Source organism: Cucurbita moschata, unplaced genomic scaffold (genome assembly GCF_002738365.1).
Source record: "Cucurbita moschata cultivar Rifu unplaced genomic scaffold, Cmos_1.0 Cmo_Scf00050, whole genome shotgun sequence".
In the NCBI taxonomy this organism is placed as follows: Eukaryota; Viridiplantae; Streptophyta; class Magnoliopsida; order Cucurbitales; family Cucurbitaceae; genus Cucurbita; species Cucurbita moschata.
The window spans coordinates 733,874-761,313 of record NW_019268566.1 but is presented as its reverse complement, the minus strand read 5'-3'; the positions used below and the strand labels follow the sequence as shown (position 1 = coordinate 761,313).

Below are 27,440 nucleotides of genomic sequence, written 5' to 3'. Positions count from 1 at the left end.
AAAAAAAAAAAAAAAAAAAAAAAAAAAAGTTTTTTGTATGCCCTGATCCCTTTTTCGTGACTCTTAAGTTCTGGAGATTCCTTTCTAATCCATAATGTTCAGACTTTTTGACGTTGCTTATTTTGTTTCTTGGAGATTGTTTTATCAAATTTTGGTGACTTACTATTTTGGATTCTCGATCCTTTTAGAACTTGCTCCTAAAATCTCATACTTACATGTTTGTCTGCTTAGCCAGTCTTACATTTTATTTGCTGCAATGGAAGATTAAATCCCGAGGATGACTCACTTCAAAAATCTCATAGAAGTCTGGAGATATTTAGTCTTAGGTTGACACCAATCGTGTTATATTGAGGTACTGCTGAAAGAAAAAAAAAAAAAAAAACATCCTTGTTTACTAGAATAAGCAGCATAGGCGAGGAGAAAATATTAGGTTATCAAATTCTCTATTTAGCCACAAAAATGATTTTAAGATAAACAAATTCATGAAAATTTTGTCCAGCAATACATGGAGTAGCTCCCTTTGCAGTAAAGACAAGACATTTAGGTGGATCAACTCATCTAGTAGTAGGGGTTGTGGAACCGAGGGATAAGGTGCCTCTCCACCCTTCTCTTTCTAATGGAGGTGATAGAGGAGTTATTCCTTTTCGTTTGATGGAGGTGTTGCTTCTTCACCCACCATTTAGTAATGAAGGTGATTCTGTGGCAGGCAGCATCCTTTGCTTAGAGAGAAATAAGAGAATTTTTTAGAAGGGGTCTTCGGAGGATGTTTGCAGAAAGTGTCAGTTGAATGCCTCCCCTTGTGTAAGAGAGAAATAGGAGAATTTTTGTTTTATCCTCTTGTATTTTTAGGCTTATTTCTTCTCGTATCATCTTTTTTTGTTTCCATTGGGAACTTGTATCCTTTAACTTTTTTTCTTCCTTTCCATACATCACTGAAAAGCTGTTTCTTGTAAAAAAAAAAGAAAAAGAAAAAGAAAAATTAAGTGTCTTAGTTGAAGGCCTCCCTTTTGGTATCTCTACAAAAATCTTTTGTAATATTTTGATATTATTGATCCTAATAGTTGTAACCTCTTAAGAGTGTTTTTGTTGGCTTCATTTTTTTTTTCATGGCTTTCTGTTTTTGTAAGTTTATCTGTCATATTGAAGGCTAGTTTCTCATTTGAAAAAAAAAAAAAACTAATCCCAAGAGTTCATTGACGTAGTGTCTAGTTATAAAACTTACAACTATAGCTTTCCTCCTGTCAAATTCAAGCAGTACATCATCGATCTCTCATTTTGGTAACCAGACCAATTTTTATTAAGACAAATCATTGAAGGAGACATATCAAAGTGATTCTAGGGCTTCTATGATGGGAATTGTTCAAGAAGTCCTTAATGAGATGAATGAACACGTTACAGCCTTTCAACTCTGCCTACCAGCACAATGAAATTTACTGATTATGCAAAGCTATAACCATCTTGTCAGTAATTATTTGATAGTTACACAGCTGACTTCTGATTTCCTAGGGGTATATCTAAGTTCTAGAGCACATCTTCTGTTCAGCTAACTATCATAGAGTCGAAGGAAATTTTGTAGGGACTTGGAGAGTTTTATCTTCCTACCTTTTCCCTTTTCTCCTAATTCTGCGGTAGAATTCTATGTTCAATTTTATGCTTGCCTCTGCAATGGACCAAACTGCAGTTGGATGGACAATTTTACTAGAAGATTTTAGAGGGGAAGTGAAAATATAAATCACTTTCCATTGTTTTGTTGATTAAAAATGTTGGCAGGTCTTATTAAAAAATTCAACATCTCATGGGTGCTGGACTTCAGCACTAAGAGTAATTTTGTTCAAATTCTACGTAGAATCAAGTCTAGAGGCAAAAGAAAACCATTGTAGACGAATGCGATTATAATGATTAGGAACTGCACTGAGTGGTGTGAGCGAGTGGCTGTAGCTAAATGTCGAGCAACTTCTTGGTGTTTGTAATCTTCTTTCTTTAGTAATTACTACATGATATTGTTCTCAACTTGGGGGATCTTGACATACTTATGTGCTATCGGGAATTTTTTTTTTTCAGATTCTTAGTCAGGATTTATTCCTTTGTTCTATGATATTCTCAAACTGGATTGTTTTCTTTTGGTAAAATTCTATGTTATTTTAGCTTGAGGTGCCCTCACAGTGATCTCTTTCAAGCAGGATAGGACTGCTCTTCTCTTTCTTTTTTTCCCATCTCTGCTGCTTGTTCTAAGAGGCTGGGTGTGGGATGGATGCTTGCCTACATTTCCAGTTCAACTGTACCAGGTATTTTTTTTCCCCAAAAATTGCTCTTGCTCTCTCTAATTGAATGTTTCGTTATATGTTGAGTTATATGTTGAGTTCAATTGTGTACAAGTTTTCCAGTCTCCTGCTTGGTAATAGGGACTGTGGAGCAAATACATTGTGATTATCAGATAAACATAATTGTTTGTATCTACTTGGAAATCAATATTCTGGATTGGCTCCCTTTTTGTGTGCTTCATTTTGGTATCCCCTTGCATTCTTTCATTTAAACTCACTTTTTATCCTCACTTATATCTTAGCCTCACTTTTTTGCGAAACGAGTTTTTCCCCATTTCATTTCCATGTAATTTTTGAAATCTTGTTATCTTGACATTTCTAGGCTTATCTTCTTAAAGGGAATCCGATGCCTTGAGAGATAGCTTATAGGTTCATTTAAACTCTTGACACATCATTTTTCTTTCTAGGCATGGCTCCTGTTCCTATACACTGGATTGTCTTTGCGTGAAAACATACTAAGAGTCAATGGAAGTGATATTCGTTCTTGGTAAGTGCACTGCAACCTTTTCTTTCATTGATATGTTCAGTGGTTTGTTTTAAAATGGTATTATAAGGCTACTGTAAAAGAGAGTAAAGCTCATCTAACTACTACAGATGATTGTGATCAACATGTTTGGAACCCACTCTTCCTATGTAAAAGCCCTGAAAATTACCTCTTTTCTTTCCTCAAAGGTGAAAGAAATCCAGCAAAAAGGGTGGAATAGGATTCTCTTTCATGAGCAATTTTGAAGAAAAATGTAGTCATGCTTTCAATGCATGCTTTCTAACGTCATAGCATCTGTTATAAGTTAAGGATTACGTTTGGTGCTTGACACAACGATGCCTGTTCCACGATAGATTTAAACAATTTTATTTTTTATATCTTCAATATGGGTTAGTGGATGGGATTTGTATTGCATCAATGTTTCTATAGTGTCTGTGGTATACACAGACATTCTGATAACGTTTGTAATTATGCTTTTGCTGTCGAGTGATCATCACTCATGCTATATGATCCCTTAGTTCCACAGACATTGTGCTGAGGTTCCTAAGTAATGATTTTACAGGTGGATATACCATCACTATTGTGCTATGATTACGGCCCTTGTTAGTCTTACGTGGGAGATCAAAGGACAGCCAAATTGTGCCCAAAAGCAGGTTTTTCAATTGTTATTGCTTGCTAAACACATGCATACTCTATGCATTAGATTAACTATACGGGTTCAATTCTTCTCCAGAGAGGTGTACAACTCTTCCTACAGTGGGCCATGATGCAAGGAGTTGCAATGCTTTTACAAAATAGATATCAGCGTCAGAGGCTTTATACTCGGATTGCTCTTGGAAAGGTGCAGTTTGATACTGCATTCATGTACATTCAACTTTATAACAATATATTCTAATTTTTGTTGCATCTCATTCGATGACTGGAGCTCATTATCCCTACCCAAGGGACTCAAAATTTTAAACATCTGATGAGGCATGCACGATGGTGAACATTGAGGAATTTTGCTTATGTTTTATAATTGGTGGTTGCTTGTTCTGTCATTTTATCTATATGTTGATTTCCCTGTTTATTCTTCTTATTATTAGGCTAAGAGAATGGATGTCGTTTGGGGAGAAACAGCTGGTGTGGATGGTCAACTATTGATACTGTGTCCTTTACTCTTTATCTTACAGGTGATTTAATCCTCAACTTTCACCGTCCTTCCAAAGTTTTTATGGCAGTTGATGAACACACTACAAAATAAAAAGTGTGAAAAGTAGATTTTTCATTGCAGTAAATGCAGAATTTCTCAACGTTTTAAGAAATTTTTTAGTCAATTCAAACTGGCAAAACTCTTTTCCTATTTAACTACCATTAAGTCGTAGTTAGTCATTAGAAATTTTTTAGTTTAGTAAAAATATTAGGTACTTTTATTTTTGGTTGATTTCTTTCTATTCAATGTTTTTACTCTTCACTAAGAGAATCTCGAAAAAAGGTGGGAGTATAATTTTTCATATAAAACATACTCGAAAGTAGAGATGGTAAAACTTTTAGATTTCAAGTTCCAATGTTATGGGTTTAATTGAAGATTTTGAGTATATTTTTAATGGTTTGCCTTTCGCTGTTTACTACAACGGTGGCACGGTGGTTTTATGGTCAGTGTAAACCATCTTTGTTTGGGGAAGGGCATTTGACAGTCGTAATCTGTATGGCCACTTGCTACATGATAGAACTCTAATATGTCTTAGTGATATGTTAATTTATTTATATGTGGAGTATTCAATAGGGCTTTGAGGCATATGTTGGATTACTTCTCCTCAAGACTGCATTGGTTGGCGTGGTTCCTGAATGGCAGGTGATAAATTGCTTCTTGTTTCTACTGGTTCTAATTCAAAATAATATTTCAAACTTACAGAAAAAGATTGTGAACATGTTCGGATACAAACTGATGGATAAATGTCCGTTGCAGGTGTTATTTTGTGGATTCCTTCTGGTTGTAATGGCGGTCGGGAACTTCGCAAATACAGTGCAAACCTTAATGGTAAAATCAAGATTCAAGGCAAAGATGAAAAGAAGCAAGAGCAAGCAGGAATTGGCCCAGACCAGTTCTTAATGCATAGGATTACTTGTATTAACTTGTAGGATCTATTCTTCACCTTTCCAGATCTTGGATTTGTTTTGTCAAAGCTGACCTGTGAGAATTGCCCTTCTCCCCTTTTTTACATCTTCGTTTTTGACTCTCAATACAATTTTATCATGTAAAGTTGGTCTTGCATAGGTTCTTCCCTGGAGAAGTTGATGGACGTGCTACTAAACGCAAGGCTCATTTTCCTGTTACCCATGTAACATTCTTCTCTTTTCTATTGCAGTTCATTGCAAGCTAGTGAGCGAGTTTTTTAAATTTCCTATTGTAATTTCGGTTCGTTATCTCATTTATTTCGTAAGGAAAGCGATTGTCTGGATGTTTTCACCATCTAAGTTTTTGTTTCTTTTCATTTCTGATAGGCATGGCAAAATGTAAGAATTGAGTTTTATCACACTTTTCCTTTTGTGTCCATGTTCTTCCCCTATGATCTTTGTACCTTGAAACTTGTACATCTTAATAAACATTCTGTAGTGTTTTGAATTAGACATTATGTTTATCTTTTACTTTGTGGATACAAGATGTTATATAATTTTGAAGATGCAGGAAAGAACTTGGTAATTTTTCCAGCCAACATCCTATAAATCATAAGTAATGTTTGTGATCTTACTAGCATTGAGTAACAGGTTGCACCAACCTGCGAAGTCGTGCTAAAAGTAGGTTTTGAGCAATAAGTCATAACATGTTAAGATGAATGCTTTACGGGGTCGAATTTGGTAAGCAATCGAAGTTGTGCTACATGACTCAATCTCTATAATGTATTGGGTGAGAGGCCAAGCATGAACTCATACACGATGAACTCGAGTTTAGCTATGTAGAAAAAGAAGAGGAAGGCAAAAGAAGGATGAAAGGAATGATATGCTTCAAGTGAGCTGTGAGAGAGAGCCTTATTCTTCATCTTATTTCCCTCTTTACTTAATTTTTCCATTTCGTATCTTTGAAACTTGAGATGATGGAATATTAATTTCTGATAATTCCTTGACGAATAACTTCACTTAATCTTGGATTATTCCGTTGAATATTTGAACTTCAATAATTTGCTAGCCAAGTATGTTTGGTTAATCTCTCTTTCTTCTATCAGTGGTGGTTGAAAATTCGCGTCGTTGGTTGCCAAACTTAAATAAGTTACGTGTTGATTAGAATCAATAAAGATTTCAATGAAACAAAAAAATACAAGTTTAGTCTTAATCTTGACGAGACTCTATGGGAGAAATGAATAAAAAGTTGATGTGTTCGGTAGGGAGAATTTCACAAACTTCACCAATTAGTAGGTACGAGAGGATTAATGTCCAATCCACAACAACAAAGGATTGATTTACTCATTCAAAACAATTTACGTGAGGGGTTGTCCTTAACAAATTATATAATTTATTACTACGGAGCGCGTAAAGAAGTTGTAGATACCATTGTACGAACATCGAATGCTATATATCTTCCACGCAGACTTACTGAAGTAGTTCAACACATTGTTGTACATAGAACCGATTGTGAAACCATCTTAAAGATTTTTCAATGAGCCGTGGAAATAGAATGTAGTGTTTTCAGTTAGCTATCACATCCATTATTTTTTGTTAGTGATGAATAGAACCAAAACCTCAATTTCAAATTAAGCGTCCAAATAAGAGAAACAAATAGAATAATCTCATCTCACGGGATATCAATGTGGTGAGTTGGAAAATGCAGTCTACAATCAATGGTCGAAAGTCGTAAAAAGAGTATGATTCAAAGGATCGTTAGATGAACTAGAATTCAGACATTTTAGAAAAATGATTTAGGTATTTTATGAATAAATGATTAGATATTTTTTAAATAAATAATCTAGATTCTATTATAAATACTCATCTACCCACAACAAATCTAAAGCGGTTCAAGTAAAGCAAAGTGTACTAGTATTCTACTAAGGATCTTGTAATTTAGGGTTTAGAGTTTAGGATTTAAAATTTAGGGTTTAGGATGTTGTAATTTAAGGTTTAGAGTTTAGGGTTTAGGATCTTTTAATTTAGGGTTTAGAATTTAGGGTTTAGGATCTTGTAATATAGGGTTTAGGGTTTAGGATCTTGTAATTTCTTTTCAGTTCATCTTAATAAAGAGTACGAGGGTTTTCCACAAAGAATTGTGTTGAGGAGTATGAAATTACAACATTTTAGTAAGTTTAGGGTTTAATCTAATGGTCCGAAAATTTATGATAAAAATTGATACAAAACAACAAGTTTAAAGGATTTTCCCCTAAAATTATATAGGGATGAACCTTGAATAGAATTTTAGAGGTAGTTGTGTACTCCCTTAGGCCTGAAAGTGTGAAATAGTTTGGAGTAAAGTACATCACAATTATTATTGGATAGGGATACTTCCAATATGGTCCAAATCCAAGTCCATGTGCACTACTAATATTATAAACCCTACATGATTGATACCCAATAACTATGCATTCAAAGTAGCTCCCTCATTATTGATACCCAATAACTATGCCCTCAATTTTCTTATATCAATCAAGACAAAAGGGTTCAAATTTTGTGGAAGATTGATGTAAAAAAATTCCATAAATTTTAATATGAAATAAACCACGAGATTTTCTCGAGAATAATATCCAAACAAGTATAAGCTAAGGCATCAGGTTCTCGTTTAAAGATCCTACTTATGATCTGATAACTCGATTAATTCATACTATCCAACCCAAATTTAATGTGGGTTTGGGCTAGATTTTTTCGGGTTGAGTTGAGTTGTTGAGTTCTGTTTTAATTATTTAAAAAATCATATTTATCCACGGTATATGTTACATCAATAAATCAAATCTCGTCAATTTCAAATATTAAATATTTACAAGTCATAACGTGTCATTAACATCAGTTACAAACGTCAAATATTCTTTATTCTTTTAAAAGTGAATTGGGTTGTGAACTCTATTCAGATTGGTCGTGTCACAAACCAAATTAACCCAAAATTTTAGTTGGTCCAAACCTAACCCAACGAGTATACACTCATTATATACCCAACCCGAAATCAATGCCATAGAAAATGAGTGTTTTCAAATAGAAATTTAGTATATAATAATAGAATGGAACATTCCTTAAGCTAACCATGCATAATTATTTGTTTTCCCCATCTAATACACATCATTAGTTACTTTGTCAAACCCTAAACCCTTTTTATTATTACGTTTACTCTCTAAACTTTTAATTTTATCTAATTAAACCTTAATCCCGACACATAACAAATTAATACATAAAATCACGTCGTATAAGTTCGAGAATTTTAAAAATCTCTTACAATTCACCAATTTCAATCGAAATCTAACCCTAGCGTAATCTCTCTTAAACTCCATCGACTTTTTACTAATTTGCCCTTGGACTACATATAAGACTCGATATGATGGTGTAATCTTGAGTTGTCTTGCAAAGTTTAAGGATAATGTGACGTTTGAGTAAAGACAAGTAAAAAGAAGTACATGAATGAGCCGAGACCATCTGATTATGAATGTGTTAAAATACCGTCTTAAGTGATTTTTTTTTCATAATTGATATAACTATCATATATTATGCAAAATTACAGTCTGATTGTAATATTCTATGTGACACTTATAATGTGGAAAATTAAAGTCAAATAATAACTATGATAGTAATAATAATATAATTGATAATTTAAATATTATGATTGTATGTCAATTTTTTTTTGTGAAATTTGTAAATATAAATATCATAGAATATGATTGTTAAAATAATCGATAATTATTATTTATATAAACAAGATGCATGTTCTTTTTTTCAATAGTATAATCATGCTCGGTTCTGACCAATTTTAGGTTGGGTGATCTCTTCTCTTAGTAAAAGAGTCATGCTAAAAGAACTCGTGTTGGGGATATTCTTCATTGCTGGAAGCATTTCAAGACAAGTAGATATCATATAGATATCTATGGGACAAGACAAGTAGATACCCAAAGATATATATATATTTGTTTATCTATTACGAGTAGGGCTACATTGTGAGATCTCACATAAGTTGGAGAGGGAAACAAAACATTTTTATAAGAGTGTGGAGAGGAGAACGAAACATTCTTTATAAGGGTGTGGAAATCTCTCTCCAGTAGACACGGTTTAAAATTGTGAGGCTGATGACGACAAGTATCAGGTCAAAGTGGACAATATACGTTAGCGATGGGCTTGAACTATTACAAGAATATGATCTCAAAGTGGACAATATCGTTTAGCTTACATGGAGAAATATCTCTCCACTCTCCCCTCTATTCCCCGTTTAAATAGAGATTTTCAAGCTAATTTTGGGCAGATTTCCGTGAGTTAAATATACATCTTTAGGTAACCTAATCATGATGCACGAAATTTAAATAGACATCTCTAGATAACATACTATAGGTAACGTAGTCATGACGTAGGGGAATGCAGGGGACATTCAGATTTGAAATCTTGAACACGGAGCCATATTATTAAGCAAGCTCGAAGCTCGAACTTGTAATTTAACCTAATTGTGAACGGAATAAAAACATGAACACATGGATTTAAAAAAGAAAAAAAAAACTATATGTAAAAATATGTTTTGGGGAGACATTAGAATGTGGAAGCAAGTAGTAGACATTACATGTGATTACAAAAGGAATTGTGTGTGTATATCACATGCCTCTCTCTCTCCACTATATATATATATATATATATATATATATATATTAAGCATCTTTGTTAAAGCTGCAAGCTTCCTTTAACTCAGACCCACATTTATTATCATAAATAACTTATAAAACATATAACAATATCACAAATTATTCACCCAAAAGAATGAAATAATACAAATCTTCAACATAATTTGAGCATTTTAATGGATTATTCACCCAATTTCACGAGCTGAATCAATGTGTTCTTGTTCTTGTTCTTCTGATCCCTACTGATTCTTGACTCCAATTCAGAGAGTTTCTTTATTTTCCCCCTCACAAATAATTTAATACATGAATTTATAAGAATTATGATAAAATAAACAGTGATTGAGAATTTTGGAAAGAAATTCATATGATCATCTTAGAAGGAATGGTGAAGAAAATGGGTTAGGATTGTTTTGGTGTAAATGGAACTGAAAATTCAGATATGGGTTTGTTTTGTTTCAAGATCATTATTGAACCACCGCCATTGATTGAAACTCACTTGTCTGAAACTCCATTTTGTAATCCATGTTCCTTCTCTTTTCTTCTCGGGTGTTGTCGTTGTCGTCGTTGTCGTTGTCGTCATCGTCATCGTCCTCGTCGTCGACGTGATCGACATCGTAAAGGTTCTGAAGCTCCATCAACTCATTCACAATGTCTTCTGGCTTCAAATGCAAAACGATATAATCGGAATTCATTCATAGATGTACTAAAAAGAAGGTCGTTAAGGACTGAGATATGATTTGTTCAATGGGTGTTACCTTTGTGGGTGGTGGTGACGACGGCGGAGGCGGCGGCGGTGGTGGTGGTTGTTCTTCAGCGGATGTGGTATGAGGCATTTGGATGTGGGTTTGTTGTAATTTGGCGGTGTCGCTAAAGGAGGCGCCACCGTCAGAACCACCGGCAGTGGGGATCTTTTTCCGGTAAAGAGCGTCGAGTTCATCGAAATAGGGGCAAGTTTTGGAATCCTCGCGGCGTTTTTTGTTGCTTTCTTTAACTTTCTTGAAGTATTTGTTGATATTCTCCCATTTTTCCTTGCATCTTTTGGCGCTTCTTTTGTAACCCAATCGGTTCATTCCAGCTGAAATCTCTTCCCAAAGAGGGCCCTTAGGACCCATTTCTTGATATCTTGATTCAAGCCCACCTCGCAGCTTAATTAGCGCTAGAACTTCGGGTTTAGGCCATCTTGAAGAAATGGGTTCTGAAGGGCCATCTCCCCGGCCGCCATGGCTGCTGCTTTCCTGATTTGATATTGATATTGGGTGATCCAAAAACGGCATTGCATTTGGAGGCGGCTGGGTTTTCAATGGCGGAGGTGGGGGGACAGGGGATAGTGGCATAGCGACAGGCGTGGGCGCAGGGACTGGCACTGACAGATCATAGTGTTGTTGTGGGGCTGAAGGAGAGATATTCACTGACGGTAATTCAATGGTTTGGCCTGTGAATTTCTGAAGAAAAGCAATTATGGCCGCATCTCTAGACCCAGAAATTGTCCGTTCTTGAGCCATTTTTTCTTGCTCCTCCCTTAATCTCCCCATTTCTTGCCTCTTCCATGTCTCTTCTCTCATCATTCTCTCCTCTTCTCTTCTCTCAATCGCTTCCAGGAATCTCTGTTGCATAGCTTCCTGTTTCTGCACCACTTCCTTCATCAAACCCTCAAAAAACCCCATCATCATCTTATGCCTTCTCCTCCGCCCACCACTTTTTCCCTTAACCGCCCCTCTCCGCCGCCGCTTCCGGCTACTTCCCGCCACACTCGACGGCTCTCCTTCAACGTCAAAACCCATCTCCTCCTCCTCCTCCTCCTCCTCCTCCTCCTCCTCCTCCTCTTCTGTTGATGAAGATGAGGTGTCGGATGAAAAGCTGACACCCATTGGAGCGGCGATGGTGGGCGGCGGAGAAAAGATTCCCATTGGGGTTTGTGAGATTTTGACGGCTGAGATTGGAGTTGGGTTGCTAATCCCGAAGCCCGATGATGCCACGTTTTGAGATGCGGCGTTGTGTAGCGCCTCAAGCTGCGTGAAGAATTTGTACGTCTTCCCATCTCCACGCCCTCCTCGCCCTTCCTTTGTGCGCTTGTAATACTTCTGTACATTCTCAAATTTCTCCTTGCATTTCTTCGCATTTCTTGCATAACCCATTTCCCCGAGCTTCCTGCAGTCCAACCCAACCCAATTCAAAACCATTAGCAACTAGACTCGAACCCAATTCAAAACCATTAGCAATTAGACTCGAACCCAATTCAAAATGCAACCCAACCCAATTCAAAATGGTTACCAATCACGAACTGGAACCCAATTCAAAATTGAACAAAATTTAAAACTCTCCATTACTTATAAACACATGATCATTTCTTTTAATCACCTGGAGACTTCGTCCCAGAGAGGACCTTTGAGGGTAGCATCACGGAAAGCGGAATCCATATCCGATCTAATTTTAAGCAACGCAAGAGTTTCTTGACGAGGCCAACGATTCCCAGCCGAGCCGCCGCCGCCGCCGCTGCCGCTACCGCCGCCAGCATCTTCTCCTACAAGCGCGTCGTCATCAATCGCCATCTGTCCTCCACCGCGAATGAGTTCCTCATAATTCAACGAAGACGATGCAGGAGGTCGACTACTAATCGGAGAAGCAGCTTCCACTGGCTGAGAATCACTTACAACATCGACAGTCAACGACGGCTTAACTCCAAACAATTCCGATCCCGACCCACCTCCAACCCCTTCCATTAACTCCGGCGAAAACCGTCGGAATCCCAAAACCCACCGCCGTCAAGTAAAATCAAAACAGAACAGTGAAATTGGAGAATTGAAATTCCAGAACAGGAAGAAGAAATGGAGGAGGAGAGAGAAAAGGAAGAGAGAGAAAGAGAAGCAGTAGACACAGCTGGAGAAAAAAAAAATGGAAGTCAGAAAGGGAATTCCTACGAGTTAGTGCTATAAGGACCTTCAGATTTCGATTCTTTTTCTTTAAAAAAATAAATAAATAAAAATTCAAACACAAATTAACAAAAAAATCAGCAAAGAAGAAGAAGAAGAAGAAGAAGGCATAATTATTCTCATCGCACCACCAAATTCCTTTTCTAGAGAGAGAAACTCAAGAACAACAAAAAAAAAAGAGGAGAGAGAAAATAGAAACAGACATAAATGAATGGAGATGAGGATTATGAGGATGATGATATTGTTTTTTTTATTTTTTTTATTTTTTTATTTTTTTTAATATGATGATTAAGAGAGAGAAATTAAAAATTAAAAATTAAAAAATTAAAAAATTAAAATAAAAGAATGTGCGTGTGATACAACAGAGGAGATGCTGGTTAGCGTTGACAGCAGCTTTTTATTTTTATTAGTTATTTTATTTTTTCTCACTTTCTAACTAATTATTTTATTATTTTTTTATTGGAAAAAAAAAAACATATTTATCGACAAACCCTCTTCACTCCAGTTCAGTACTTTCCTTTTTTTTTTCTCTTTTTCTTTCAAATAATTAAATTTTATTCTATCTCGCAATAAAAAAAACAATAATTATATAAAGGTCGTTTTCATATTTATAATAATTATTATTTAATCTTTTGTATTTAATTTTAGAGTTCATAAATTTCAGACGTATCTTTTATAAACTTATGTAGTTATTTATTTATGTCGTGAATTTTTAGAAATTTATTAAAAAATTGATTTTAAATGATAAAATAATTAAGATGGTTATTTTTAAATAAAAATAAAAATAATGGTTTTTTTTTTTATAATTTAAATTAAATACCAAGGCTAAAATGATAAGGAGGATTAATTAAAGAGGAATAATCAGAGACTTCGCGGTGTAAGATAAGAACATACATTTGGCGAAGAGGAGTGGTGATTTGACCAGACGTTCAATGCCGGTGTCGGCGTGGCGTTGCATAATTGGATTTTCCTTTAACCTTTCTCCAACATTGTCACCCACCTTATCCACCCCCAATTCCTTCCCTAACTAAATATACATTTTTCAATTATATTATAACCCTATCGATAACGATCACCGCATTTTCTCCGATATACTACGTTATTTACTCGTACAAATACCTATCGGTTAATGTGAGACAAGGAAGCGCTTCTTATTTTCGTTCTCGTCTCCTATTTCAATTTAGCTAACAAGAAGAAATCTCTTTCCACTCCTCCTATTTTTCGTTTAAACCGGGATTCCTCACCCAGCTTGCTTGTCTTGAAGTGCTTATACGAGTAAAAACTATCCTTGTAGACCAAAACAAATTCAAACATGTTTTGTCTTCTAAGACTGAAGATTATTCCTACAAACCAACTCGAGTTCTTTTAATGTAAGATTATTTCAAGTTAAACACGTCTAATTTTAAAATTCTTATAATTGAACTATCGAAAAAAATATAGCGGTTACTTTTTAACGTTCATATCTTCGTAATCAATTTCATTTCCTCGAACATCAGAGATGGTAAGGAAGATTATTAAGAGAGAATATCGTATTTTAAAATCGTGGAAAGCATAGAACAAACATTAAGAATAATATGAGGGGAGGGCACATGTAGCGCACATTATTGTTAATTATAATTTCAAAGAAACCCAAAAAGAAAAGGATAATAATAATAATAATAATTTAGGGATTTAAAAGTGGGGTGGTAAAAAAAAAAAAATGAATGAAAAATGGAAAATGAGAGGGAAAAAAGTGGAAAAGAAAAAAAAATGGTAAAAATGAGAAGGCACATGGCGATTGAGTGTAATTTAACGAAGTTGTCGGAGGATATTAAATAAGGAGCACGTGATGGAGAAGAGTGACAGCAGTAAAGTGCGGTTGGTGATTTTAGCATTGCCCTCTTCAACCAAATGCCAAAACGTCACCCCACTATATCCAATCTCACTAAATTCACTCACAAAAATATAAAATAAATACAAAATATATCTAATTTGACAGCGCATAAATCCTGTGTCCATTTTCTTATCCTTTCCCCCTCTCTCCATCTTTTAAATTATTCAATTAATTAAAATATTATTTTTAAATTTAAAAAAATTAAATTAATTTTAGATGGGTAAATTTTTAGAATTATTTTAAATATAATAAATAAAATTTATGATATTGTAATTGGAAGAAGTGGGCATGAGTTTGGAGATACAAAATTAAAAGAAAATTATTGATATATTTTAAATATTTTAGTGATTAAATTATGCTTTGTGAATGGAATATTTTAGTTAAGTGCATAATTTAATCCAATAAAATTTTCATTACTTTTCTTTTATTTTCACATGTAATGTTTTTAAAGTTTAGATTTGTTCTTAATTTTCAAAAAAATTTTCAATCATATCACTATTTAATAATAGTTTTTTTTTTTTTTTTTTTTTTTGTTAAATTTGAATAGTAAAATGATGATGTGGCACATTCCTTTTTCTTCTTTTTTTTTTTTTTTTAATTCCATTTTAGTCCCTCCCTTTGTTTTTAATGTCCAAGCCAAACCAAAATAAAATAGTTTATAGTGATGTTTAAAAATGGCAATTTTTTTCTTTTTGAAAGTAATACAATAAAATAAATAAATAAATCATAAGCCAGTTTAATTAGAGAGGTCACCAGGAAAGAGTGGAGAACATAGAAGTAGAAATATCCACTCGAGGAAATTGGTTAACTAAACAGAAATGAAGATGAAGATTATATTTCACATACTGTCTCCACCATAATTCAACCTTCCACCAAAAGATGTCTATGAAATGAAGCGAGGACAGGAAAGGTTTAGGGTTTAGGGTTTTCTCATTCCCGTCTATACTCAGGAAAGGTTTAGGGTTTAGGATTTTTCCATTCCCGTCTCTACTCAGGAAAGGGTTAGGGTTTAGGGTTTTCCCATTCCCGTCAGGAAAGGTTTAGGTTTTAGGGTTTTTCCATTCCCGTCTCTACTCAGGAAAGGGTTAGGGTTTAGGGTTTTCCCATTCCCGTCTCTACTCAGGAAAGGTTTAGGGTTTAGGGTTTGTCCATTCCTGTCTCTACTCTGGAAAGGTTTAGGGTTTAGGGTTTGTCCATTCCCATCTCTACTCAGGAAAGGTTTAAGGTTTAGGGTTTTCCCATTCCCGTCGGGAAAGGTTTAGAGTTTAGGGTTTTCCCATTCCCGTCTCTACTCAGGAAAGGTTCATGGTTTAGGGTTTTTCCGTTCCAGTCGGGAAAGGTCTCGGTTTTAGGGTTTTCCCATTCCCGTCTCCACTCAGGAAAGGTTTAGGGTTTTCCCATTCCCGTTGGGAAAGGTTTAGGAAAGGTTTAGGGTTTAGGGTTTTCCCATTCCCGTTGGGAAAGGTTTAGGGTTTAGAGTTTAGGGTTTTCTCATTCTCGTCTCTACTCATTTATTTTAGCATAGGTTGGGATGTAACGTCCCAGATCCACCGCTAGCAGATATTATCTTCTTTGAGTTTTCCCTTCCGGCTTCCTCTCAAGGCTTTAAAACGCGTCTCTTACGAGAAAATTTCCATACCCTTATTAAGGTTGTTTTGTTCTTCTCCCCAATCAACATGAGACATCACATGGGATTTGATCAGGGTAGAGACAGATACAGAGAGGAAGAATATAATCTTCATTCTCAACCTCATTTAGCTAACATATTTATAAGTTTCGAGAATAAACTTTGATAATTAGAGAAGAAGTCAACCTAGATAAAAAAAAAGAGAGAGAGAAGAAGACCCAGAAAAGAAATTGATGTCAGGAACGAACGCAATAAATTTGTATCGAGTTGACCGTGTAATGTTATTATTTAATGAGGATGTTAATGAAGCAAATAATAGAATTTAGAGGGGGTGGGTTGCAATAATTGAGAATATAATTTAAAAAACAACAACCCAAGATTTTCATTAATTATGGTAAGTGTGAATGAAAATGAAATTACTTGGCTGGCAAGAAACAGAAATTATTAATTTATTAGCATCAGGATTGGATAATAATTGTGATAGGTAATGCTGAAGATGCAATGGATCACTTATAATAATAAATTATTATAATTTTAATCCTAAATGTATATACACATTATTATCTCCTCATTATTGTTTAACAAAAATAAATTATATTTTATAATCTTCTTTTTTTTTTAATTTTTAAATACGTTTGTAATTTTTTTAATAAAAAAGAATCAATAAATGAAAAAATTACCAAATGTAATTTTACTTTTCATTTTAAAAATAATTAAATATATTTTGAATCGAAACACGTTTATACGGTTAACGTGCGACGAAATATTTTATTTTTATGTTAAATATTAAATTTGATCCTAATCTTTTCAATATTTAATAAATTCATTTTTTTCGTTTTTGATTTTTTATTTTTGGTTCTCGTTTTTTATTTTCGAAATGGTAAAACTATAAGAACCAATACTTTTGAAAACCTTATTAAAAAAAAAAAAAATTGTTACTCAAATCATGCCTAAAATGAACCAGACTTCATGAATGAAGTATACGACTGAGATTCCACGTGAGTTGTAGATGAGAACGAAGCATTCTTTATAAGTGTGGAATTTTAAAAGTGTGTAACTGACGACGAGAAGTAACTAGTTAAAGGGCTTGAATTATTTTACATCTTAACTATTGAGCTATCTCATGTTGACAAGTTTAGGACAGGTGGACACAATTTGGAAGGCGGGAGATCAAACACATTAGACATAGGGTAAGAGATTCGAGCATCAGGGTCTCTTAGTGAAGAACGTGTAGGTTTCGGTGAATTGGGGTATAGTCGGGTCGGGTCGGGTCGGGTCGGGTGATGGGAAAATAATGAAGAAATGGTTGACAATAGAGTGGATAAGAAAAAGAGAAAAAAAAAAGAGACAAGAAGAGATGAGTACAGGGTGTAAGGGAACGTGCGTGGCGTTTATGGTGGATTTGAGAATCCCCCAACTGCCTGGCATCTACCCTCCATCTCCATATCGCTGCACATGCCTCTTGCTTCTCTCTTTTAACCACTTCCCCTCCCCACACGTTCCGCTTTCCATTTCCTTCTCCCTCTCTCTATTACATTTATTGTGCACCTCATCTCCTCCAACCCTAATTACTCGTAGACTCCGACCATCCATGGTTCGAGAATAGAACGTGTAAACGAATTGAATTGTACTTGTATTGACATTTTGTTACTATTATTTGAATCAATTTCATAAACGGGTGTATCTGAGCTAAATTGGATTGGATTTAAAAGAAAATTTGGACCAACCTGAAATTTTGGGCTGGTTGGTTGGTGACGTGAGCTGGATATTGGATTGAGTTGAGTTGGGTTGTAACCTTATTTTCAAGTTGATTAGGTTAAGCTGGCCAAAAACATATCAACCCATCCATTAGTTTTTGGATTTTCCAAAAATTTAACCCAACCCAACTTTTATAGTTTGGACTGAGTAATTCGATTATTGGGTCATATATATATATATATATATATATATATATATATATATATATTTTTACTCACCACCCTTCGTTCTCGAGATATTAAATAACAAAAATTATTGGACTATTGGACAGACTTATATTAAATGTGGTAATGACTTGAGATGTCGGAAATAGTATATGAATTGATTAAACTATACGAACTAAATCGATTTTTTTATTAATACGAGTTTAAGCTCGAAAGAAAAATATTTATATAATGGATCGGAATGAATCATGGCAATCATTTAATAGTGGGTAGATTTTTATAATGTTGAAATTTCTAATCACAAAATTCATAGTATTAAAGTTTTGTTATTATACTTTATTGTTTATTAAAATTTAATGTAAAAGTTTTCTTTATAACAATCTTCTTTGTTATTCATAGCTAAGGATTTATCTAATTCTACCAAGACCAACGTTTAGAGATTTATTAGATATAAAATATAAATTTGTAAATAAATTTTAATTTACCCAAAAATATAATTGGTTGGAAACGTATATTTTGTGTCAGTTTGGATTTGAATTTCAAACTTTATTATTATGTGGTGATGGTGCAGTTGGTTAGCGTGTAGGTCTCATAGCTTAGAGTGATCTTGAGGTTGAGAGTTCGAGCCTCTCTCACCGCATAATGTTGTTTTTCATTTTATAACAATTTTAAAAAAAGATCCTATAAAACCTAACAAAAGAATATGTTTTTGTGTCGGTTTGGCTCTGGACTTCAAATTTTGTAATCAAGGGGTGGTAGTGCAGTTGGCTAGCGCGTAGGTCTCATAGCTTAGAGTGATCTTGAGGTCGAGAGTTCGAGCCTCTCTCACCCCATAATATTTTTCATTTTATAACAATTTAAAAAAAAAAAAGTCCTATAAAACCTAACAAAAAAATATGTTTTGTGTCGGTTTGGCTTTGGACTTCAAAATTTGTAATTAAGGGGTGGTGGCGCAGTTGGCTAGCGCGTAGGTCTCATAGCTTAGAGTGATCCTGAGGTCGAGAGTTCGAGCCTCTCTCACCCCACATTATCTTCCATTTTATAACAAAATATGTTTTGTGTCAGTTTGGTTCTAAACTTCTAGTTTTGTAATAAAGAGGTGGTGGCGCAGCTGGTTAGCGCGTAGGTGAGTGATTTTGAGCTCCTCTCTCACCCCTTAATATCTTTCATTAAAAATATGTTTAGAAGGGTGGTGGCCTAGTTTGTTAGGTGATCTTAAAATATGTTTTGTGTCGGTTTTCAAATTTTGTTTTCATGGGGTGGTGGCGCAGTTGGCTAGAGCGTAGGTCTCATAGCTTGAAGTGATCTTAAGGTTGAGAGTTCGAGCTTCTCTCACCTCATAATATCTTTCATTTTATAACAATTAAAAAAAAAAGTTCCTAAACAAAAAAAATATGTTTTGTGTCGGTTTGGCTCTGAACTAGGGGTGGTGGCACAGTTGGCTAGTGCGTAGGTCTCATTGCTTAGGGTGATCCTGAGGTCGAGAGTTCTTCGAGCCTCTCTCACCCCATAATATATATGTTTTGTATCGGTTTGACTATGAACTCAAATTTAGTTATCATAGAGTGATGGTACAGTTAGCTAGCGTGTAGCTCTCATTGCTTAGAGCGATCCTTAGAGCGTGTAGCTAGCGTTTTTTTTTTTCTTTGAAATTTGTTATTAAATGGTGGTGCTGTTGGCTACTGTGTAGTTCTCGTGGCTTAGGGTGATCGTGAGATGGCCAATTTGTGCCTTCCTAAACAATATCATATCAATTTGGAGGTAGGCTAAGCCTAACAACGCTTATTGTGGACTTGGGCTTTGATGACCTTTGGGCTTAGCCCATTGGATTTGGGCTTTTCTCACCCTTTGGACTTTGGACTAATGGTTTATTTGAACCAGGACACGCAAGTATTATATGATCTAATTTGACTTTTTTTAATATGAAAAATTACACCGTTACCCCTCGGGTTCAATTCGGTAGTATTTCGGTTCACAAATTTACAAATTTAACAGGTTTGAGAAAATGGTATACTTAGCCCCTACTTTTAGTTTTCTATTACGACCGTATAACAACAGCTGCGTAGATTCAATAAAATAGATAGTTGAGACAACTAATAAAAATTGAAGGGACGAGATTGATAGAGAAAATAAAAAGAAAATTAAGGGGAAAAACAAAGATAAACTCATCTTGATTTTTTAGTGTCAGTGATGAAAATAATCAAAACCAACCTCAATCAAGGCTAAGAATGCAGCGTGGAACGTAATTCCTTCCAAATTGGTAAAAAATTGAAGGTAAAGCAGATGATTCACGGTAATATATTTTTGAGTAGTTGAACGTTCAATGATTGATTCATAAACATTTATAGATTGAGAATGAAACCAAGAGCAAAAGCAAATTTAGATAGCGAGAATTGAATGTTGGTATGATAAAAACCTTAAAAGAATTCGACCGACAATGATGTCTATACTTATCCACCGTAGCAATTGTGGCCCTCGTATTAAAATAAAATATTAATTATAAACCAATAGAAAATGGACATTTGGTTGAAATAAATTATTAGTGTCATCGTTGTCACAAACATTGGTTCATTTGGTCAAAAACTGTCGCCTTCACTCAACTAATCAACAACAACAAGTACACAAAAAACACAATTATTTAAACAAATTAAAATTTTAAATTAATCCAAACAAACCGACAACAATTCCAGAGTTCAATATATAATATTTGCAATTATCTAATTAAAAAAATTATTCAAAACTTTATTATTATTATTATTATTATTATTATTTGACATTTAAGATTAAAAAAGAAAGTAAATTAATCAATTAACTTTTAATATTTGAAAATAAGTTGGACATAAAACTAAAATTATCTCACTTAGCGTAATATGAAGGTATTTATTGTAAAACGAGTCGATCTGGTCTATACGAACATTTTTCAATTAATATATTAAAAAGGATCTCTTTAATATTCGCTCACTTACGTTGTCTCCTCTCAGCGTACCCTAGACACTATTAAAGAATCGATCGATAGTATTGTTTTTTTTATTTTCGCTCAGTTTGTTAGTGTTGACTTGGATCTCGGGTGACGACGGAATAAGAACTGAAATGGAATAATTAGGTAATTTTGAGTTAAAAAAATAAATATATAATTTAATAATGAAAATAAAGAAAAAAAATGAATTGATTGAGTTATACACTTGGTTAGTTAAAACATTTTTTTAATGAAAAAAATAAAACAAGGGTAAACGGAGACGTCCACATCGAGGTCCACGTAAGCGTTGGAAGACGTCCCAATAGAAAGCGACCACGTCAAATGATATTTAAGGCGTGATTTTAATCACTGATTAAATAATTAAATGGTTAATTTTAATTAATTAAGGAAGTGATTATGAAAGCCGGTAGCAGGTAAGAGGCGCCATCCATTTCAATGCCGCGTGTTTTTGAAAAAAGTGGTTCTCTTAATTTGACCTCTAATTTCTTTTTTTCTTTTTTTATTTCATTTTTATATAGAAATTATAAATTCATTTAATAAATTCTCAGGATTTAAACAAAGTGTACGCCTTTTGAAAAATCAAAGCAACATGTTTTTTTTCCCCTTTTTTTTATTTTTTATTTTTTGTGTTCCTCAGACGATTGTTGGAATTCGATTGTAACGAGCCACGTTTAAGATTCGACACCTAATGATCTCGACATTCATTTGTGACATAGTCACGTTACTTACTCTATCCCTATCGACCAACACGAGTTCTTCCTGTATGTTTTATCCTCACTCACATTCACCTGAGGACAATTTTCGGGAGACTATCCAACATAGAATTGTCTTGTTAGTATATATGTAGTCATTTTAAATTCTTTTAAGTCTTTTTTAGCCGTCATCCTTTCTTTAAGATTGCTTTTATTCGAATATGGTTCCGGTTCGTTCATATATCTCTTTTACTCGGGTGTCACACCCAGATTGATCAATTAAGGGAAAGATCGTGAGTATATAAGAAATAGACACTGTCTCTATTTGTAGGAAATTTTTTGGAAACGAAAAGTAAAATTATGAGAGCTCGTGGTCAAAGTGAATAACATCGTACCATTGTAGAGGTTCATTATTCCTATCATTCGTCTTCTTGATATAGATCATGTTTGATAATATTATTTATTACTAATGCAAGAGTATTTTTTTAATTTTAAGGGTATTTTTGTGATGTCCCAGGTTGGGGAGGAGAACAAACCATCATTTATAAGGGTGTGGAAACCTTCCCCTAGTAGACGCGTTTTAAAGCCTTGAGGGGAAGTTCGAAAGAGAAAGCCCAAAGAGGACAATATCTGCTAGCGGTGGATCTGGGTCGTTACAAGTGGTATCAGAGCCAAACACTAGACGATGTGCCAGCCTTCTCGCTAGTCCCCGAAGGGGGTAGACACGAGGTGGCGTGCCAGTAAGGACACTAGGCTCCAAAGGGGGGTGGATTTGGGGGCGATTCCACATCGATTGTCGGAAGGAAAGAGTGCCAGCGAGGATGCTGAGCCTCGAAGGGGGGTGGATTGTGATGTCCCACATTGGTTGGGGAGGAGAACAAACCAAACCCTAAACAGCTCGAAAGGGATCGGACAAGTCCAAAGAGAACAATATCTAGCGGTGGATCTGGGCCATTACAATTTTTTAATAATTTTTTTAAAAAATTCAAAAATTTTATTAAAATATTTTTTCTTAATTAATTTAGCTTTAAATATTAAAACACATTTGTAAAATTGTTGCAATTAAATCTAAGGGATAAAGAATCCAACACTTTTTATCCAAAAAGCTACAAATTTACACTTTTGTCTTTCACTCACTCAAAGAATATAGCCAAATTACCATCCTAACCTTATGCCTATTTCAAAAATTAAAAAAATATTAATAATAAATTTAAAGCTACGTGCTTTATGCCATTACAATATGAAATATATATTTTATTATTTCCCTCCCGACATCATTTGAAATCTAAATTTGGTACATAACAGTCTCGACATTTCCTTCAACATGATCACGTTACGTTCTTAACTTGAACTACTTTTAAGAGTAAAAATTATCTTTACAAACCAACACGAGATCTTTCAACATCAATCGAATATGATAATTAATATAAATTAATTAATTAATATCCTCGTATTTTCTTCCCACCAAACACTTATATTTAAAGACGTTGAAAATTTCAATACTTTTAAAGAATTATATTTTTATTCTTATAAATATTCCATTTTAAGAAAATCATGCATTTATGTATTAATATTAATTTTAAAATAACATTTTATGGAATAATAATGCCAGTTGAAATCTGAACAAAAATGTTTATTTTTCAAAGAAAGAATCAATTATAGGGTGAAGTCATCCTTTTCTGTTGACATATCATTTTTTTTTTCATTTTTTATTGATAATTAAAAAAATTATTTAAGCAATGATTTTGCACCTTAACACACCTTTGAAATTTCATATTGTCCATTTATGATTTTAGAATTAAATGAATTTATTTTCTTTTTTAATTTTTAAATTTATGTGAATTTTTTAAAATAGAAATAATATTTTTTAGGTTTATTAAAATAGAATAAAGTATAAAATTTAGAGATTAAAAATAAACATTTTTTTTTTAAAAAAATAATTTTTAGAGGTGTAATCAATTAAATTTAAAGTGGACTTTTTAAAAAGTTAAATTAAATCAACTTTTTCATTTTTTAAAGAAAAAATTAAATACTCAAAACATAAAAACAAAAGAAAATAGACAAATTTTAATTAAAAAAATAATTAAAAAATTTAATAAATTGATTAAATAGACTCAACTAACCAAATCAACGTCAATAAAATTGATAAAATTGACTAAAACAATTATGATTTTAAAATGAGCCGAAATTTTCCAAAAATTAAATAATAGAATATAAGTGAGTCAGGATTTACCCATTACACTATTCACAACTTAGTTAAAAGGAAGCAATATGTTGTACCGAGACTACCGAAAATACAAGTAAATAGGACATTATCTTGTGCCTCCACAATAAACCCTAGTCGCCAATCACTTTTAGTATAGTTCTGTATGTGTGTATATATTAAGGTTGTTCGATTGGATTGTTTTAACCTAACCCAACTCATAATTTTATTTATTTAAACCGAACCCAATTCAAATAATTTCATAACCCAATCTTAGATAGTACAATTTCTTCGAGCATATCGAGCATATCTCTCTATTGATCACAACTAATAAACGTTGTCTACTCTAGCCCATTATATATAGCCCTCATGATTTTAAAACGCGTATATTAAATAGAGGTTTACACGCTCTTATAAAAAATGTTTGTTTTTTCTTTACGACCCATGTGTAATCTTACACATAATAAATGATAAATGAAGTAATTTGACTTTTGAAGCGAATTATTATGGATGGATGCTTACTTCCCATAGTTAAAACGATTGTTTATGGTAGATTTGAAAGAATTTATGTTATGAACTAAGAACACCCATGAATTTATTTATGATCTTAGTGTGTCTCGAAACAAAACAAGATCCAAATAGTGTCAGATAATGCCTCCTCACCTTCTATTTCCAAAAGCCTTAGAACCCTAAACCCAACAAACAAACAAACCCATAAATGCATAGAAAAATGCCCCGCACGAGTGAGTGGTCTGTGGGTACTGCGTTTGGCTGTGTTCCTTAGTCAAAAGCTTCCTTCTCTTCTTCGTCGCTTCTTCCCGGGGAAGCCCAAATCCAGAGCCCCTGCATCCACCAACCATATCGGATTGGATTATCAATGATACCCACTCCTCTTGTGATCCCACTCTTTCATCTTTCTCTGTTTCCATGAAAGTTATTTCCTTTTTTAAAATAATCACCTCTTTTTGACGCTACACCCACCGACCCCATTCCTTAAAAAACCCCCTTCATTTCATAATTTTTGTTCAAATTTGTGCACTTTTCTGGGTTTTCTTCGTGGGTTTTGTTTGGTTTTTGATTTTATGAAATGGGTTTGCTTCGGTTTTTTAGAGTGAAGAGGAAATCGAAAGTTGCTGATAAAAAAACCGTTCTTGATGCTGAAATTCAGCCTGGTTTTGGTGCTAGGAAGTTCCGGTGGACTGAAATAGAGGCTTTTACTAAGAATTTCTCCACTGTTGTCGGCTCCGGCGGCTTCAGTAACGTCTATCTTGCTCGGACGTCGCCGGGGATGCCGGCGGCGGTTAAGATTTTGGGTGCTAGTGAGCGGCTCAACCGGATGTTCCGGCAGGAATTGGACATTCTTCTGCAGCTCCGACACCGGAATATTGTCACTTTCCTTGGCTTTTGCGATGAACGAGGTGAAAATCTAATCTTCTCTTCTCTAATGGAATTCGAATTCTTTGTTTTTTAGTTAATCAAATTTGGATTAGACCCAAAAAGAAAATGTTCAAACTCAGAGAGAAAACAGAGGAAAACAGAGGAAAACAGAGGAAACAGAGGAAAAGAATAAAGCAAAAAAGACAGTAGAATAAAAGCAATTCAATAATTTGCGTTTCATCTTTCAACTTTGATTAACTGTTAATCACAAATCTGTAATGATTAATCCGATGATTAAATTGAAGTTTATGAATTTAAAAAATTGCAGATGAAGGAGCTTTGGTCTTCGAATATGTCTCCAATGGGAGCTTGCAAGAGAAGCTTCACAGCCGGCTGCCGGCGGCGAAGACAGCGGTGCCGGTTCTTCCATGGAAAATCCGGTTAGCCATTGCCTTTCAGTTAGCTCAAGCAATCGAATACCTCCATGAAAAATGCAGTCTACAAATCGTTCATGGCGATATAAAATCATCGAACATTTTACTGGACGAACGCTTCAATTGCAAACTCTGTGATTTTGGGTCGGCGAAAATGGGATTCTCATCGGCAGTAGCGAATCCGTCGTCGTCGTCATCGCCGTCGAGCCCCTTCAGAGCGAAGCAATGGATGATGGGATCTCCCGGTTACACAGATCCCCAATACTTAAGAACCGGAATCGCCTCAAAGAAGAACGACATTTACAGTTTCGGCGTGGTAGTTTTAGAGCTAATCACCGGAAAAGAGGCTTTCTGCTCGGAGAAGGGTCTGATTCTGACTTCAATTTTACCTCCAGCAGTTCGCGACGGCGAAGGAATTAAACCGTCGGCGGTGGCGGAACTGGTGGATCCGCGGCTCCGGGGAGAATTCGACAGCAATGAAGCCGGAGCGTTGCTTTCAATCGCAGCCGCCTGCTTAGCGCAGCCGCCCGCACCGAGGCCGGTGATCGGAGGCGTGCTGCAGATGATGACGGAGAAGATCGGGAATGTGAGCGACGGGGTATGGGCGGGGAAACGTGGCAGTAAATTATTGGATATGGGGAGATGGTAAAAACAAATGGGTAAATATGTAAAAATGGGTTAGGAAAGAATATTTGTTTGTTTGATTTTAAAAATAGGAAAAAAAAAAAAGAAAAGAAAAACGTGGAGGATGGCGTCCACGTTGCCATCACCGACGATGACTTGTTGTCCATGACAGCAATTATTTTGTGCCGATTTGGAATTATGTGGCTGCCAGAGTGTCAATTGTGGGCCCCATTCTCTCATTGTTATTTTCAAACTCATATTTTATCCAATTTCTTACCATGTCAAACTAATTTTCATACCATTGGCGTAACCTAAAATCAATTCACAACTACTATGATTGACCATTGACTATTACCGGTGGTTGACGATAATGGAAGTGACGTGAAATCAGGGGTCGGTGATGCTTTGTGGTGGTCGGTTATGACCGTTAGTAATGACAGAGGTGAGCGGCAATTGCTGGAGCAATTGTCGAACTCGACAGTTGTTAACGTTTGGTCATTAGCAGTAGACAGCAACTGCCTTGGTGGAAGTGAAGGTGGAGAGATTTGAAACAGGGTAGCGTAAGGGTATTTTAGTAATTTTCCTATATATAAAATTTTGATAGATAATCACTATTAATACTTTTTAAGTTTAGGCATCATTTAAACAAATAATCATATTATACCATAAGAAGAAGGAAGAAAGTAATTAGTACCACTGCTTTGCTCCAAAAGCATATCATATTAGAGACGGAAGGTTACAATGATAAGAACGGAGATTAATCACTTGACAATGGTATGCTTTCAACAAACGGAGATTGATCGGGAAAGAAACGGAGAAGATGTAGAATTAGAGACGGAAGGTTGACTTCTTAATTGAATTTTGTGAAAAACATGAATGCAATACAAAATCCCTAAACACATGTTTCACACTGTAACTCGACGATACAGGCAGAATTCATGAAGGAGTGCACACAAATTTTTTCGACTATGCTGCATTTCATTTTAATTTTTTGAAGCATTGAGACGATGCTTCCTTAGCTTGAGTTTGGCAATGTCGTGACATTTCTACATGCAACACCTTGGTGTTGCCTACTTGTCTACACGGCTCCATCCAATGATCTTTTCAAATCTTCTTCTATTTTCTTGTTTTTATCTATTTGATGTCCTATTAAGGATTAAAATACTCGTTAATATAGGGGAGAGTTTGACATCAATATTAAGTCCT

General features: G+C 34.7%; 3 protein-coding genes and 1 non-coding gene across 6 annotated transcripts in view; 3 read left to right on the top strand and 1 right to left on the bottom strand.

Annotated features, from left to right (window-relative positions):
- LOC111435702 (transmembrane protein 120 homolog) overlaps positions 1-5,417 on the top strand; it is a 7,434-nt gene extending 2,017 nt beyond the window's left edge. Inside the window, exons 4-11 of one of the 2 annotated variants that reach the window (XR_002709112.1) lie at positions 2,181-2,285; positions 2,729-2,808; positions 3,368-3,458; positions 3,539-3,646; positions 3,891-3,977; positions 4,571-4,639; positions 4,754-4,978; positions 5,063-5,417. Coding sequence is in view for 1 of the 2 variants with exons in the window: in XM_023073188.1 (XP_022928956.1) it covers positions 2,181-2,285; positions 2,729-2,808; positions 3,368-3,458; positions 3,539-3,646; positions 3,891-3,977; positions 4,571-4,639; positions 4,754-4,897 (684 nt within the window). In the remaining variant the exon portion in view is untranslated. Of the gene's footprint in view, positions 1-2,180; positions 2,286-2,728; positions 2,809-3,367; positions 3,459-3,538; positions 3,647-3,890; positions 3,978-4,570; positions 4,640-4,753 lie in introns of both variants that reach the window. The other variant, XM_023073188.1, reaches the window with a different exon arrangement.
- Positions 5,418-9,629: 4,212 nt separating this feature from the next.
- LOC111435698 (trihelix transcription factor GTL1-like) lies at positions 9,630-12,701 on the bottom strand. 2 transcript variants are annotated; one of them, XM_023073179.1, is made up of 3 exons: positions 11,934-12,700; positions 10,331-11,723; positions 9,630-10,234 (listed from the first exon to the last, which is right to left on the bottom strand). In XM_023073179.1, the coding sequence occupies exons 1-3, from the start codon at positions 12,293-12,295 to the stop codon at positions 10,040-10,042; spliced, it is 1,950 nt and encodes a 649-aa protein (XP_022928947.1). In that variant the 5' UTR covers positions 12,296-12,700; the 3' UTR covers positions 9,630-10,039. The 2 variants fall into 2 exon arrangements, with proteins under 2 accessions (XP_022928947.1, XP_022928948.1); XM_023073180.1 differs by having other exon boundaries at positions 10,072-10,230; positions 11,934-12,701.
- A 6,167-nt stretch (positions 12,702-18,868) lies between these two features.
- TRNAM-CAU lies at positions 18,869-18,952 on the top strand. Its single transcript is given in 2 exon segments — positions 18,869-18,906; positions 18,917-18,952. It is a non-coding gene; the product is annotated as a tRNA-Met (tRNA).
- A 5,553-nt stretch (positions 18,953-24,505) lies between these two features.
- On the top strand, positions 24,506-26,525 carry LOC111435705 (probable receptor-like protein kinase At1g33260). Its single transcript, XM_023073191.1, has 2 exons — positions 24,506-25,217; positions 25,505-26,525. Exons 1-2 carry the CDS (start codon positions 24,887-24,889, stop codon positions 26,257-26,259), a joined length of 1,086 nt encoding a protein of 361 aa, XP_022928959.1. The 5' UTR covers positions 24,506-24,886; the 3' UTR covers positions 26,260-26,525.
- The last annotated feature ends 915 nt before the right edge of the window (positions 26,526-27,440 follow it).